The sequence below is a fragment of the Marmota monax genome, unplaced genomic scaffold (genome assembly GCF_021218885.2).
Source record: "Marmota monax isolate L192 unplaced genomic scaffold, Marmota_monax_Labrador192_F-V1.1 WCK01_AAM20220418_F8-fsc01484, whole genome shotgun sequence".
In the NCBI taxonomy this organism is placed as follows: domain Eukaryota; kingdom Metazoa; phylum Chordata; class Mammalia; order Rodentia; family Sciuridae; genus Marmota; species Marmota monax.
In genome coordinates, this window is record NW_026695213.1 from 46,223 (window position 1) to 63,097 (window position 16,875).

General features: G+C 38.0%; 1 protein-coding gene across 2 annotated transcripts in view; it reads left to right on the plus strand.

Moving 5' to 3' along the window:
- The first annotated feature begins 7,692 nt into the window (after positions 1-7,692).
- Positions 7,693-16,875, plus strand: part of Ido2 (indoleamine 2,3-dioxygenase 2) — a 49,456-nt gene continuing 40,273 nt past the window's right edge. The window contains exon 1 of one of the 2 annotated variants that reach the window (XM_046430761.2): positions 7,693-7,938. In XM_046430761.2, the coding sequence (XP_046286717.1) occupies positions 7,840-7,938 (99 nt within the window). In that variant the 5' untranslated portion in view covers positions 7,693-7,839. The remainder of the gene's footprint in view (positions 7,939-16,875) is intronic. The other variant, XM_046430760.2, reaches the window with a different exon arrangement.

Consider the following 16,875-nt stretch of genomic DNA (forward strand, 5'->3'; position numbering starts at 1 on the left):
TGACTTTCTGTTTCTATGAAAAATTACCTGATAAAATTCAACTTCAAGAAGAAAAAGTTTATTTTAGCTAAAGTTTCAGATGAGCTATGATGAGCGGGCTCCATTGCTTTGGGGCTTGTGGTGAGGCAGAACATCATAGAAAGGAGCACATGGTAGAACAAAACTGCCCAGCTCATAGCATCCAGGAAGCAAAAAGAGACAGAAGAACCCGGGACCCAATATGCCCTTCAAGGGCACATCTATAGTAACTCCATTTTTTTCCATCAGACCCCACTGCCTAAAGGTGTTTCTACCACCTTTCAATAGCACCAACTGACTGGCAACCAAGACTTTAGTCCATGAGCATTTAAAAAATGTTGATGGAAATTTAAAATAACACTGGGAAAGTTATAAAGAAAATAAGTTTATTTTGGATCATAGTACTGGTCCAAGATTGAGAACCAGCATCCAGTGATGGCCCTCTGGCTGGCTGAATCTTGAGAGAGCAGAAGGAATGTGCAAGTTCTGGTCTCAATCTCTTTTCATAAGGTTACCAGGGTTCAACCATGGAGATTCCACCCTGATAAACATAAGTTCATCATAACTAATCCTAACCCCCTCCCAAAGCCTCAAAACTACCTATGAGAGTCAAATTGTTTCCATCCTCTCTTTACCTCAAGATGGAAATGTACATTATGAAATGCTGTACATACTTTAACGCTTCACAAATTAAAATCAATTACACTGAAAACTGAAGTGGCAGAAGAAGACTTATGTCTTTCACAGAATGTGTACCTGAAAGATTTCCAGTGACGAACATATAATTACTATGTACGAACCAAATGATGGAAGAAGTTTTCTGTTTTTTATTACAATGCACCCACCTACTGACAGTGTTAGTGGTTACAGGGTTGATAATTTACTAAAACAGAATCCTGGAGTAAATATGAATACTATTCCTTTGTACAACTTGTAAGATGTGTTTCCTAAAACTATATGTTTTTTACAAAGTACTATAAATGCAATCCTGGAGTTGATTTTGAGGTTGGGTATTATGATGAAGTCAAAAGAGTAAATTTAATGTCAGTGGTTGAAAAAACTTAGAAAGGAAAAACTGAAGTTGATAGTTTGAAAGAGGAAATGAAAATATATATGGTTTTCACTAATGAGGCTCATTGTATTTGTTGAGCACTGGAAACCAAGATTTCAGAAGAGGGAAATAATACTGGGATTACTTCCTTCTATCTGGTTATTCTAGAAAAACAGTCTGGCAGTACTAGTATAACTATGACCTTATCACCTCCTCCTGTGGATCAAAGTTCCCAGTGAGAAATATTGGATCTTGTAATAGACTGCCATGAGTAATTTTACTTCTGCATTCCTAATCTAGCTATTGGTATATTATGTAGGATCTGGCTGAACAGCAGCAATTTGGGTACAAACTTTTGTTCCAGTGCCCAAAATATTATCTTTAAAAATCAATATAACTTTGACTTCTATTTTTATGAAAAGTGTTGGTGGAAATACACAGTAAACTAGTGGATCCATGTGGATATAGTTTCATGATGGCTTACAGTTTATCCTGGAGGTGGGATTATTTTCTATTAATTATGAAATATACCAAAACAACTAGATACCAAGAATTAAAACAATTGTAGTTTATATAGAAGAGAAATTACAGCGACTTTCTTCTACCTCTATCATGTTTTCTAATACAGATCCTAGTTTTCATTGGTTATAACTTCATTTAGGTATATGTGTTAAATAAATAATTTATCATTCCCTTAAAGAGAAATTATTACTTCATTTAATATAACTTTCTGTTTTAGGAAGCATTTCTAAAAGGGAATTTTAATCCATTTCCAAATATCTGTATTTTAACTGGGGGCAAAAATGCAAATAAATCTTCAATCCTTACAATGTAATGGTTGAAAAGTAAAATAAGGAAGCAATATAATTTTGCTTTTGAAACATGCCTACAAAATTATTGTATTCATATATTTGTAATGAACAGTTTTATAAAAGCCAAAATACAAAATGTGTGTTATGATTGGGCTTTTATTGTTTTTCCTACTTTGCAGACATAAGAACATTATAAACAAAAGTTATTAGAGTTTGTGAACACATAAATAATTTTAATTACTACAAGTTACATATAAAAATGTGTATTTGTTATATAATTTTGCTTCAGCAGAAGTTTCTGAGAGAATATTTCTGCAAATTTTTTATAAAAATCTATTAATGAAGCACTTTATCCTTGATTTCTTTATTAAATAATTATTTTTTAAAAATTCTAACAAAGTCATCTTTTTAAATACTGCTGTGAACATAAAACTACTGGAGATAATTTAGGGAAAAATCTAGGTGATTTTGAGTTTGGCAACAACTTTTAAACACAAAATCAAAGTTGGATTTTATTACAATAAAAAAGTTCTTCTCAGCAAATGATATTATTGTTAATGGAATGAAAAGACAAACCACATACTGGGAGAAAGTATGCATAAAAATATCTCTGGTAAATGACTACTATAAAAAACATAAAAGGAACTCTCAAAATTCAAAACTAAGAAAATGAACAACTTAATTTAAAAAATGGACAAAAGTTTTGTGCAAGACACTTCACTAAGAAAAGACATACAGATGGTAAATAGGCAAATGCAAAGATGATTAACATCCTATGTCTTTGGAAATCTCAAATTACTTTTCTGGATTTCTACATTTGTAGAGCAGCCTTGAAAATCCACAATACTGACAGCACCAAATGCTGGTGAGAATGTGGAGCAACCAGAACACAGTTGATGTCTGGTAGGGAATGCAACATGGGACTGTCACTTGGGAAGACAGGTTAGCAGTGTCTTGCCATGCCACCCAGTAACCACGCTGTCAGTTAAGTCAGAAGGGAAACTGTTTTTATTTTGTCTTGACTTTCAAAAGTGTTGTAAGCAGGGAAAATGAGGAAAGGCAAAGAGCAGAATCACCTGTCTTCTGGTGAAAGCAGCTTTGGAAGAGTATCTGTCTTAGAACTTTTAATTCTCCAAGGGTGTGAGGAGCTTGATTACTCTGATACAACCACTTTTACCTATCCATTCCCATTCGGGTACCACTGCTTTGGCCATTATTCAGTCTCACCTGGAGAACTTTTAGGGAATTCTCTCTCACTTCTATTCCTATGGATTTTTGAATCTCTTTCAATACATGTTACCTTTGCCTTCACAGAGTGATTATTGCTGTATGTGTGTACATATGTGCATGGTATTTCACTTGCTAATTGGTCTATGGGCGGATTGACAGAATTTTCATTTTATATTGTAGAATTTAGCAACATATTTAAAACATTGGTTATTAAACATAAGCACTATAAAAAGATATGTAAATGCCATGATGAATAATACTAGAGGCATGTTCATGAGCTGAGAGGGTATCAAGTAAGTATGAAGTGATGAGAAAATATCAGAATAGATTTGAAGCAGTGAGAACAGTTATGTGGTTGCTAGGTGGTTATTATAATATCTCAATAGTAAATGGCAAAAGACTTAAAGCATGACCTTGGATTGGAAAAAGAGAGAAATATTAGAAGCATTAGGACAGCTAGATTGGAAAGACCAGTGTTCTATTGGATGAGGGTCTGCTGGAGAGATGACTCGGGTCTCTATCTGGTCAACTTTGGGCAGTCACACAGGGTCTTACACTTCATTCTCTTCTATCAGGGTCTTATAATTCTCAATATTTTTGAACAAGAGAACTTACATTTTTATCCATTATTAAGCATCTCAAATTATATTACTGGTTCTTAGAGATACCATTAACTGAATATGGAATATAAGAATAAGCTAAGTTTTATTCTTGTTACAAGAACATAAGTGACAACTTTAGCTTACAACTGACACTAGACAGTGGGATGTCTGCTCAAGGCCTTCAGCCAGTAGCTGCAGATTTTGGCTTTGCCCCTATCTTAATGGAAGACATCTAGTAAAAGTTGAAGGAGTTGAGATATTTCATAAGAAACCTCTATAGAGCATCCAAGTCCATATGTCCAAAGGACAGAAAGACACATGAGTTTAGAAATCTGAAAAAAATCCAGCTGGAAGAACCACACTGTAGTCACCAGGCTAGAGAAGATGGTCCAAGTCATTGAATGAATGAATAAGCACACTCACGGAGAGGGCACAGAGTAAGCAGAGGGGCAATTCAAATCTTTACCATGAAGGTGACCAATAATCAAGTATAACCAGGAAAAAAGGAGAGAAGACCCAAAAAAGGCAAGCCATGGTGGATGGGATCATGACTTTAAATCAGATTATCAGCGTTTCAGTCCTGGTTTACCACTCATAGAACCATGACACTCAGCTTTATCTTAACTTTTCTGAGCTGCAGTGTCCTCAACTAAATAATAGAAATAATAATAGTACCTAACTCACAGGGCTGTTGTGAGAATAAAATGAAATGCACTATGGAAAACACTTACCTTAGAACTCAGCCGAGAGAAAAATCAAGGATCATTGGCTGCTATTTACCACTATTATTATTTTACAGCCAATAAAATGAGGAGGAATACATGTAGTGAAAAGTGTCAAGGAGAGAAGAGAGTTAAAAAAAAATGTAGGCAGCAATGTCAGATACCTGAACCGTTCATTAAGGAAAGGACTAGGAAGTCCCCAATTGAATTTAGGAACAAAGAAATAATTAATGAGCTGGAGAAGAATACTCAGTGTACCAGTACTATTTGGGACTTTACTTATCAATTTAGAAACCAAAACTAAGTATATCTGATGGTGTTATCAGTAAACAAGTGAACTAAAAATTTTTAATTGGGAATATGTTTCTTTCATTTTCTAAATATTCCTTGGTCAATTTCCAAAAGGCTCAAATACCTAGTCTCAAAGAGATGAAGCCCTTTTTGTATACCCATACTTTTATGGGAAAGCTGATTATGGAATCCAGGACTCTGAAACTCCTGGCCCTACTGATAAGAGGGGAAGTTTCTGGGCACAGCCACATTTCCTCTTGGTAAATAAGAAAGACTCCATGCTTTAAGTAGGATGTGTCTCTGTGTTCTTTACTGAAGAGTAAATTTGCAGGGCTGGGTCTAAAATGGTACAACTTGGACCAGAGTAAAGCTCTATCTAACATCAAGACCCTAATTCTAAAATATAAAGTCCATAATCTTGGAAATCATTCCTTCTACAAACATTTATTGAGTGGCAGACGCTAGGCCTGCTGCTACAGGAAAACACAACATTGGGTTCGATATGGGTTCTGTTTTTTACAATTGAATAGGAAAGATGAGGTGAATACATTTGTAATAATCAAACTAGATAGAATTTGAAATAGGACATGAGCTGATTATAGAATTTTGCAGTGTGAGAATAATTCTAGAAAAGAGTTCTTGGAAGTATTAGCATTTGAGATATGTCTTAAAAGATTAGTTCAGCTATGGACACAAAGTATCATGGAAACCAGAGATAGTATAAATGAAGTGATGAAGTAGGTAGCCAAGTGCTGGTTACTCAGGAGCAGCAATTTATTTTTTGAAGTTTTGAGCATAAGTCTTGGGTATGTCAGCTCAGTGAAATGTGAACTGTATCTCATCACCAGATAGGAGCTCTTGAAAATTTTTGTGGCTATAGCTGAAAGAGTCACAGACCAAAGGTACGTTGGTCTAGGGCTTGGGAGCAAGAAAGGTCAAGACTGAATGTGCATATTTGGGGACCTGGGAATAGATTCAAAGTTAATGTCAGATGGATATATTTAAGAACAGCTTTGTAAAGAAATATCTACATGTTAAGAGTGAAATAGAAAAAGGAGCAGGTGTGATGTGCATGCATGTAATTCCAGCAACTCAGGAGGCTGGGGCAGGAAGATGGCAAGTTTCAGGTAAGACTCAGCAACTTAGTGAGGCCCTAAGAAATTTAGCAAGACCTTCTCTCATGATAAAAACATAAAAAGGGCTGGGGATGTGGTCAGTGGTATAGTGCCTCTGGATTCAATCCCGAGTACAAAAAACAAAAACAAAAACAACATCAACCAAAAAAAAAAAAAAAAAAAGAAAGAAAAATAAAAAGAGTTATTGACTAGACAGAAAAGATAATATATTTATCCCAATAGGAAAAACTCAGGAATGCTGTCAACTCCCAGGATGACATTTGATAAGTCATTTAATTCCCTTAAATCTTGGGTTGTTCGTATAATGAATGAGGGTGTTGTACCATATCATTTATTCTGCAATGGCTCTTTGAATTTTAATATTTTATGATTTTATAATTATGCAATAAATTCATGGGAGGGTGTAGAGGAAATGGATAGAAAATAACATGACTGGTATAAAAATAGAATTGAGTCATCTTTTCATCCAAGATTGAAGGGAAGATCATGAGGATGACATACAAAGATGGAAAATTTTTATTTAGGAACCATAAGAAATCAATCTTCAAGTTTGGTTGGATATTGAACTAAAGGCTAGTGAATAATTGAAAACGGATCTTAGTTGTCTCCTAATAAACCATTAATATGTTAGGCTGCTTTTGGTACACAAACTTCAGAATTTAAACCTGCCTTGGATCTGTTAGAGGAGCTATCACAACAGTGATAGTATCTTTCTCTTCTATATTTATTTTAGGGAAAGGGATGAAGGAGAGATATGTATAGATGAATTATCTTTCAAATAAATTACATTTAAAAAAATTCAGGGTCCATGAGTGAAGGGCAAGACTTCAGAATCTCCCCAGTGCAGGTGTAGGTCCTGGTAGTCATTATGGTGGGCTCCACATTAAAGACAATTGTCACTGTGATGGCACAGATGACAGTTAGCCTGGCAGCCTGATTAGTGAAAGGAGCAATGTTCTGGTATTACCTCACTCTGGTAATAATTACCAGCGCAATACTGGACAGCACAATTCACATGTGCATGCTTCAGCTTACTAATCTGTAAAATAAAACTCAGTACCTATTTTTACATTAAAACCACTTATCTTGTGGCTGGGGTTATGGCTCAGTGGTAGAGCACTCACCTCACACGTGCAAAGGCCTGGGTTCGATCCTCAGCACCACATATAAATAAACAAAATAATGCTATAAAAAAACCCCACTTATCTTAATGATAGGTTCTCAAAAGTTATTTGACAAAAGGAGAGGATTGAGTACAATCACTATGTGTCAATTAAAAATGAAAATATTTTTTAAAATATTAGGTAGTTGAATCAATAGATCTGTTCAGGTTAAATTCAAGTTCGTTGGTATCCATTGCTTTATTTGCTATACTCATTTGTTATCCAAGTATAATTTCTTAAAATAAGTTGAAACAAGCATGATATTAGATTACGCTGTTTTAAAACTCATCTGAGCTTCTACTCTGCTGTTGGAATCCTCCCCATTCTGCTCACCATCCACTGCTGACCACCGAAATAACACTGAATCTAACTTCTACTTTTAATAGTTACTGCTTTTGGAGAATAATTATGACCCAGTCGTCACCACAAACCAGATTCCCGTCAGTGTACATGTTTCATCAGGTGTAACCAAAAGTCTATTTTATTTCCCCTTTTCCAAGGTTGAACACATATGGTTCTGTTTTAGACCAATCTTCTCATATTGCATGTGTGAGAATGGGAAGAAGGGATTTTCTTCTTGCAGTGGGTTGTTTGCCTGTTGGTTTTAATCAGCAGTTTTTAATTGTTTACTTATCCTTGTCTGAAAGCAAGTTCAGGGCAGTCTGGAATTCAACCTGAGGGCAAGGTTCTCTTCTGTTGCTGAGACATCACACAACCAAAAATAGTTTTGAAGCTCCCTTAACCTCAGTCTGTGATATATATGGACCAATTGTTTCTTCAGTGGCAGCTTCACTGAAGATACTTCAAGTAAAATATGGAGCCTCAAACAGAAAATTTGAAGACAGCATGGCAGTTGTCTTTGGGAAGCTATTACATTTCTGAGGAGTATGGCTTTCTACTTCCAAATCCTCTAGTAAGCATGGAGTCTTGGATGAGGTTAGAGGAGGTGTCCTGAGATTTTGGTTTATTTGTGTTTTAAATTTATGTCATCATTAAGAGAGAAACAATATAATTTCTAAGTCACTAAACCTGAGAAAGATACTACAAATATCATAGAGTGTAATTACTGACTAGAGAAGTGACAGCTATAGCTGAGGATAGTTTAAATCAAATGCTTTGGTGCTGGTTTCTTTTAATAGATTGTCATCGATGCCAGGAAAATCATAAGAAAATCTGTAGTTAGCAAGAAGAACTCTGAATATCGGTAGAGGATGAATTACATGGACAAATATAGAGCCCTGGGAAGAGTACCATGGTGCTTCTGAGGTGCATTCCATTCCTAAGCAGCTCTGGGACACCACTGATAGCCTATTATGTGAATTAGTTTATCTTACTTGCTAGTGGAAGGAAAAGAGAACAAGAGGAACATTAGGTGTTTTCAGAGCTGATTAAAGTGATTAGATGGTATCAGGGATTTCTGAGAAGGAAATTTGAAAACAAACAGTATTTTTTCTTTCAGTGTGCTTAGCAATCCAAACCATAGTGTAATTCTGTCTTATCAGCCAGCTTTATCAATACTGGTTTTCTCCTTAAATATGACCAGAGACATAGACTACTAAAACAGTATTGGTCCCAGGAAACTATCTGGTACAAAACCCCTCTTTTTACCCTTCTGGCTAGTTGAAGTCCAGAGGGGGTGACATAGCCAAAGTCACATTTCTGGAAAAAGCAAAACTGATACTCAGGACACTTGATATCTTTGTTCTATTACACTATAGAAAAAGGGTAGGGTCATTCAGTTAACAAATACAGGGATGATTATGTTGCAATCACTGTAACAATTTATTGAACAAACAACCTGCCCCAGCCTAATTTGCCACTTTTTAAGATTAAGGAATTGTCTGGAATTCAAAGAGCTTTTATCAAATACCTATTCTGATGTTTGCTGATGTTTTTTTTTGCTTCTGAGTGTTACTGGAAGCATTTAAATGAAGATAAGAATTAAATGCTCTGTACAGCATCAAGTCACAGACCTACAAGTACTTGGCATTGGCAGTACAGGGTGTTTTGGATGGATAGGTTTGCAGTCTGGATTACTGTATTGTGTTCTCTGATGCTTCCACTAGGATCACCAACTTTCTTTGTGCTAAATGAATTCCTGTGATGCAGGACTCTCAGTTGTAAGCTACGAAAGCCCTGGAAAAATCTGAAGGAGTCAGTCACTATATCTTGTTCTTACTAATTCTTATGACTTGGGTGACTTACAAATATCACCTGACCCTCAGTTTTCACATGGATGGAGATCTGCTGTATGGATATAAATACACTGTGAAGATTTAGTGTGAGGACTAGAAACCAGTTCTCCTGATCCTTAGATCAGTGCTTGTAACAACTCCATTCCGTGTGAATAACTATAGTCAAGGATGCTCCCATCCTACCTAGTCTAAAAGGAAGGAAAGATAATTAGCCAACATGATCTTGTTGAGGTTAAATATTAAAAAAAAATGAGCTCAGGAAAAATATTACGAAGCTGGTAAACACTGGGTGAAGCCACAATTGTAGAGTTCCTCTCTTTGTTGTTTCCTTTTTTTAAAAAATAAATATTGGAGCCAGATGAGAAACAATATCAACATCAAGTTCTCATGACATTCTGAGTCAGATAGAATTGTGGTGTGGTTTGGTTGATGGATAACCCTTAGAAATTTCCATTCCTGAGCTCACGTAAAAAATTCCCTGGTCTTAACTGTCAGAGTCATACTTCCCAGATCTCTTAAAGTGTAATTCTTTGTTTCACTTTTAATTTTCTTTCATTCGTGCTGAGATTTCAAGCATCTCCTTTTCTGGGAAGAGATAGAGGAAGGAAATTTTCTTGAGAATCTACCCCAAGTTGCCCCACAGATCAGGAGACTCAGTCCCCAGCATCACCAGGGGCAGCACTGTTGCAACCCATCACAAACCAGGAATCAGCAGTCAACACCTCTAGTCAAGAGCACAACTGTGCCTTGCTTTCCTCCCACTTAAGAGCAAGTGTTAGGAGGGGTGTTTCTCCATGTCAGCTGGCCTCAAAGGGGTTCATCTGGCATGTCTTCCAGGTGGACTTTGGGTTTGGTACTCTAAATGCTTATTTGAAAGTCTCTCTAAAGAACTTAATGTATAGGAAAATATTTGGCTTTGGGGGAGAAGGCTAACTTGGTTTCAAATATTCTAACCTGCTGTTTTCTATAAATTCTCAAACATTTCCAAGTTCCAAAGTTTCAGGTTGGACAACTCTGATAGCTATAAATCAACCACAGAAATCCTTTGCCAGATCATGTTTCCTGTGTGTGTGTGTGTGTGTGTGTGTGTGTTGGGGGGGGACTATTTCCTTTAGACAAAGAACATTGGAAATATAGCTTCCCAGGAATGGAGGGATCAAGAAAGATAACAGCTGGAGACTAGATTGGAGCAGAACTTGAATACTGCGTTCTGGAATTTGTATTTAATATATCTGGTGAATAACATGTACAGATGGCATTTCAACAGTTTCCTCAAACAATGTTAAGGGTGGGGTAGTTAAAAAACAATGGTTCCAGGGCTGTACTGCAAAATTACTTAGGGTGTTTTAAAAAAATCTCAGTGCCAGAGATTGATATAATTAAGAATCTATCACCTATTTGACCTTAATACTCAAATACCAGCTTAAGTGGAGGACAATGGGAGACCACCACAGTGGTCAAGGTGAAAGATAGAGGGCCACACCTATGAGGTCAACTTGGAAATAAAAGTGTCTTGGCTAGAAGAAACACTGCAAAGAGCTTGAAAGCAGTTTAAAAATCAGGGAAAAGAGACATTTTACATGAACAACTTGGGCAGAAGAAAAGGACTGGTATAAGTAGCCACAAGGATGTTGGGTACTTTGTTTTTAATTATGATTGATCAATCTTTCAGGAAAAAATGAATACATCCATGTTCTCTTGTAGAAACACAAAACACTTGATAGAAGCTGTGGACTCCAGCTAGTTAGAACAAAGTGTAGAAAATTATTTGCCACAATAGGCTCTAGCTTCCAGATAAGGAGTACATGGCAAGAGCTCAGACATTTCCCTAAAAAAAATGATAGTACCATTGGTAGTTTCTGGGGCATCTCTGATCAGGCTGAATGTGGATTGGAGACAATAATGGTACCATAGTAGACACAGAGACAAGAAGATCATATTTAATACTAGTTAATACGCAAGTTTTAAAATATGTTTGGGGCTGGGGGAGAATTTAATGGATGAAATATAGATTTTGTGCCAATATTAAGAGAAAAGTGGATAGAGACAAAGGGGAAACAGATAGGCATGAGGAAGTGGGAGCAGGGACAGACAATCCTCTACAAACTGAAATGTTGAATACTGAAGCAACTTAAAATGTTTTCACCTAGGTGGATAAAAAAACCTGAGACAACATGAGGAAGGGTGGATAGGCTGATGGATCCTAAGAATGAATGAAGAAATCAATCATGGGAAAATATGTGCCCAATACTTTCAGCCAACATGAGGCTCAGGGAGTGTTTTGGGTTCCTAGGTCAAACCGAACAAATTACCACAGCCTGGGTGACCTAAAGCAGCAGAAATTTCTTCTCTCAGAATGCTGGAGAACAGAAGTCTGAAGTGAAGGTGTAGACAGGCACGTACTTCCTCCAGAGACTCCAGGGGAGAATATTTCTTTTTTTCATTTTTTTTCTTTCTTTCTTTCATACATTACAATAGTGGAATGCATTACATTCATAATCATCCATTCATAGCACAATTTTTTATAACTCTGTATATAAAGTATGTTCATGGCAAATTATGCCACTATACATGAGCTCTCTTATTAATTTTTTTTTGCATTACAATTCTTAATTTTCAGGTTCTGAGGGCTTCAGATATTTCCTGGCTTCAGGTTGCAGAACTCCCAATCTTTGCCCCCATCTTATAGGTCCTTCTCTGTGTCTGTATCTTTCCTCTCTGGTGTCTTCTCTTATAAAGACATTTAGTCTTTGGATTTAAAACCCATCCTAATCCAGGACAATCTCACCTCCAAAGACTCTTTTCCAAATTAGTCTATAATTCATTTCCAATGAACATGTATTTTTTTTAAGTGAGGTGTAGAGACAGGTACCATTCAACCCACTACAGGAAGTGGGAAGAAAAGATGAAAGGTGAGAGGGATAGAGCAACCTGAGCAATGAATTTAAATACTATAATATTTAATGAATTTAAATATTATCTTGTTCATAGATTCCCCAAACTGAATTTATAGGTATTAAAAGGGGAAAGAGAATGAAAATTGAGAATGAAAAATATAAAATTGTCTATGAAAAGCTGAGGGTGTATCTCTGAGTATTAGAATGTTGTCTAGCACCCATGAGGCCTTGATCCTTAGAATAATAATAATAATAATAATAATAATAATAATAATAATAATAATAAATTAAAGAAAAATAAATCAAATGGTGAGGAAACACAGGGATAAACAGTGTATAGTTGACTTGGTTAGTGTTGTTAATTCAAGGAATAAGTTTGAGTTCATACTTTCTTCATAAAATACATCAAATGCCTTCATATCTTTATCTGTACTCTGATATATTTTTATATATCAGTACAGATTCCAAGATCTCTGGACTATAGACCATTTGGTGAGCCATTTTAAATTACATTTTTTTATTTCCTCCATGCTTATTGTTCATTGAGGATTCCTACTTCTAGACAAAATTTTCAACTTTCATAATTTCTGAAATGGGGAACCCAACTGAAATTTTTGAAGGTATTGCAAAACTTACTCACGGTATTCTTTTTCTTATTTGCTGCCATATCCTTTTTGTAATACATAAAAAAAAATTGAAGAAAGTTCTTACTTTGTACTTGGCTCTGTGTAGGGAAGTAAACTTTGCCTACCTCTTGCTTTCATCTATTCTTCACAGTAATCTTCACCATTTAGAAATATTCCATTTGTTAATGGATTCAACTCTACCTCTGAGATCTGTCTCGTAGCTGACCAACTTTCCCCATTTCCACCCAAGTCCAATCTGCCATCCACATGTCCCCTAGACAATCTCCTCCCATCTTGTTTCTTTATTTCTACTCTTGCCCAGTATTGTGTGTATAACAGTCAAAGTGAGTTTTGAAAATGAAGATGAACCATGGCACTTTGCTATTTGAAAGTCTCCAATTGTCTTTAGAATAGAATCCTACAAGGACCCCCATGTTGCTTGCCTATTTCTTCCTGGGGATATCTTACCTTCTTTCCCTCCACTTTACTACAATGCCATATCAGCCTCTTTTCATTAAAACATTCCTGTTGAGATATGCCTGGTTTATTTTTACTCAAGTTTTTATTTTATTTTTAACCCTCCTCATGCTATTTTCTTAACAAAAGTTTTAGTTAACCCAACCAACTGATAATCTAACAGTGTATTGCTTATGAAAAACACATTCTTAAAAATCTGTTTTCCTTGTGGGCACAGTGATGCACAGCTGTAATCCCAGTGGCTTGGGAGGTTGATGCAGGAAGATCTTGAGTTCAAGGCCAGCCTCAGCAAAAGTGAGGCTTTAAGCAACTCAGCGAGACCCTGTCTATAAATAAAATACAAAATAGGGCTGGAGATGTGGCTCAGTGGTTAAGTGCCCCTGAGTTTAAGCCTGGGAGGAAAAAAAAAGTACTCCTTTTGAATATAAATGTGTTAAGAAAAATTTTCCAAAATAAAGCAAAAGGATTGTTAAACATTCTTTCACTCTCATCCTGAAGCATGATCTAACAGATCACTCTAGGATTACTAATCATCTGTGGGTTGTCCCACTGACCAGGGCCCAATATCTGAAGTTATCTGCTAATTGTAGATTTCTGAGTTGCAATTTCTGTTGAGTAGAAATTACAACTCTGATAATTATGATCAAAATACCCTGTAGGTTATTAACTTATTATGTGTTTAATCCGCAAATTTATTTCAACACTATTTTCTCACAACTCCATAAACCTCAGTTTTTCAAGTACTGCTTGAACCCACTTTATCATCCTGCAGATATTAACACTAATGAGCTAACTATATTTTGAAACATGTTCTGTATTTGTGTGAGTCGCTTTTTAAACTTTTTGAAAAATACACTTTGGGAAAAGCCCTAGAAAAACAAATACAAAGCAGGAAATTTTTTATAAAGAAAGAAAAGTTGAAGATTTTATTATTCCTGCTCATCCCATTTCTGGGGTTTGTGATTTGGGGAATGAGGGAAGAAAAGCCTTTAAACCTTTTTCAAAAAAAAATTTTTAAGTCAAATTGGTTTCTTTTTTCTTTTTTTAACATTTATTTTTTAGTTGTAGTTGCACACAATACCTTTATTTTATTTATTATACTTGGTGCTGAGGATCGAACCCAGGGCCTCGCATGTGCTGGGTGAGCGCTCTATTGCTGAGCCACAAACCCAGTCCACCTTTTCAAATTTTCTTTCCTTTTGCACTAGTACTCCATACCCCCCACTATGCCCTTCTCCCTGTTTGCTTTGAAGAGGTGTTGGAGAGTACACTGAATTTTGAGTCCAAAGAGGTTTGGTCTGGCCACTAACCAGATGTGAAACCTGGAGACAATCATCTAATCTCTCTGAGTTTTAACCCCCTCAATTTCAAAATGAAATAATGAAAAACTATGTGATAAAGATATACAACATGAATGCATATGGATTAAAAACTTAACTCTCAACAATAAAACTAGAAATATTTTAAAAGAAATGAGGTTGGGATGAGATAAACTTTCTAAATATGATTTAAAATTTTCAAGGATGAATAAAATATTGGTTTATTTGACTAGTCTGTTAGGCATCATTATTTCAAGCACACACATAAAATCATAAAAGTACGAAACACTAAGCGGCCGAATTCTGGCTCCCGGAACTGAGCCCGCGGGGGCTGCTTCTTGGAGCCTACACTTATAGGAGCTTACACCGAGCACGGAGCGGCCGAGTTCCGGCTCCCGGAACTTCCCTGGACCGGGGCTAGGAGCCCGCGGAAACTGTGTCTCGGTCCGGGTCCTGCTGAGGGCAGGTCAGGACTCACCCATTGCTTGGGTTGCCTGGCAAGGGGAACGAAATGCTGCCATTCGCATAGGATACCAACATGGCAGAGATCTGATGTCAGCAGAAAGCGGTGGAGGAGAGATCTTCATCAATACCAGCGGTGACATAAGCAGTTGGTCTCCTGGTAAGGGGGGTGAGGCTCAGTCACCCGAGTCTCCTCAATTTGTCCTCGAGCCAGAGGGAAGGAGCCGGGCCGCCGCCAGCCCCCGGAGCAGGCCCAGCGGCTCGCCAGCGTGGTGACCGCGTGACCCCAATTGGAGAGGGGGCGGAGCGGAGCCGCCACCCACACCCGCCAGGTGGGCAGACCCACGACCCAGTAGTACATGGGCGTGGTAGGAGGGGCAGGGCAGAGCCGCCCTTCGCGCTTGCAAGGTAAACAGACCTGTGACAGCCTGGCGGGTCAGGCCCAGTGGCCTGCCAGTGTGGTACACACGTCACCCCAACTCGAGTAGGGGCAGAGCAGATCCTTATCCCACGCCCGGATCAGGCCCTGCCAGTGTGGTGGTCACGTGACCCCAATTGGAGTGGGGGTGGAGCGGAACCGCCACCCGTGCCCGCAGGGTGAGCAGACCAGTGATCAACCTGCAGATCAGGCCCAGGGGTCCGCAGGCGTGGTAGGAGGGGCAGGGCAGATCCGCCGCCCGCGCCTTCAAGGTAGGCAGACCTACAACAGACCGGCGGATCAGGCCCAGGAGCCTGCCGGCGGGGTACAAACACCACCCTAATTGGAGTAGGGACAGAGCAGAGTCGCCTCCCTTGCCAGGAACAGACCCAGCATCCTGCAGGCGGGGTAGTCACGACACCCCAATTGGAGTAGGGGCAAAGCAGAGCCTCCACTCATGCCCGAAAGGTGGGCAGATCTGCGACCGACCAGCAGGACAGGCCCAGTGGCCTGCTGGTACGACAGACACGTCACCCCAATTGGAGTAGGGGCAGAACAGAGCCGCCACCAGCTCCCAGAACAGGCCCAGTGACCTGCCGGCGTGGTAGCCACGACACCCCAATTGGAATAAGGAGAGAGCAGAGCCGCCGCCCGCACCTGCAGGAAAGATACGCAAGCAGTATGAAAAGACAAGGAAAGAAAGGACCACAAGCAATGCAGGTCAACGCAACTTTAGAAGAGGTAACAGCTGCAGCAGATGGAATGTCAGATAAAGAATTCAGGATATACATGCTTCAGATGATCTGGAGTATCAAGGAAGACATTAAACAGCAAAATCAGACAATGAAAGATCACTTCGACAACGAATTACGCAAACAAATCCAGGAAGCAAAGGATCAACTATACAGGGAGATAGAGGTTATAAAAAACAAGCAATCAGAAATCCTAGAAATGCAGGAAGCAATAAACCAACTTAAAAACTCAATGGAGAATACTACCAACAGAGTAGAACACTTAGAAGATAGAACATCAGACAATGAAGACAAAGTATTTCAACTGGAAAAGAACATAGACAGCTCAGCAAGACTGTTAAGAAACCATGAGCAGAACATCCAAGAAATATGGGATAACATTAAGAGACCAAACTTAAGAGTCATTGGGATACAGGAAGGTACAGAGCTCCAAACCAAAGGAATGAGCAGTCTATTCCATGAAATAATACAAGAAAACTTCCCAGACTTGAAGAATGAGACAGAATCCCAAATCCTAGAAGCCTACAGGACGCCGAATGTGCAAAATCATAAGAGATCCACACCTAGACACATTATAATGAAGATGCCCAACATACAGAATAAGGAGAGAATTTTAAAAGCTACAAGAGAAAGGAAGCAGATTACATTTAGGGGCAAGCCAATCAGGATAACAGCTGATCTTTCAACATAGACTCTGAAAGCTA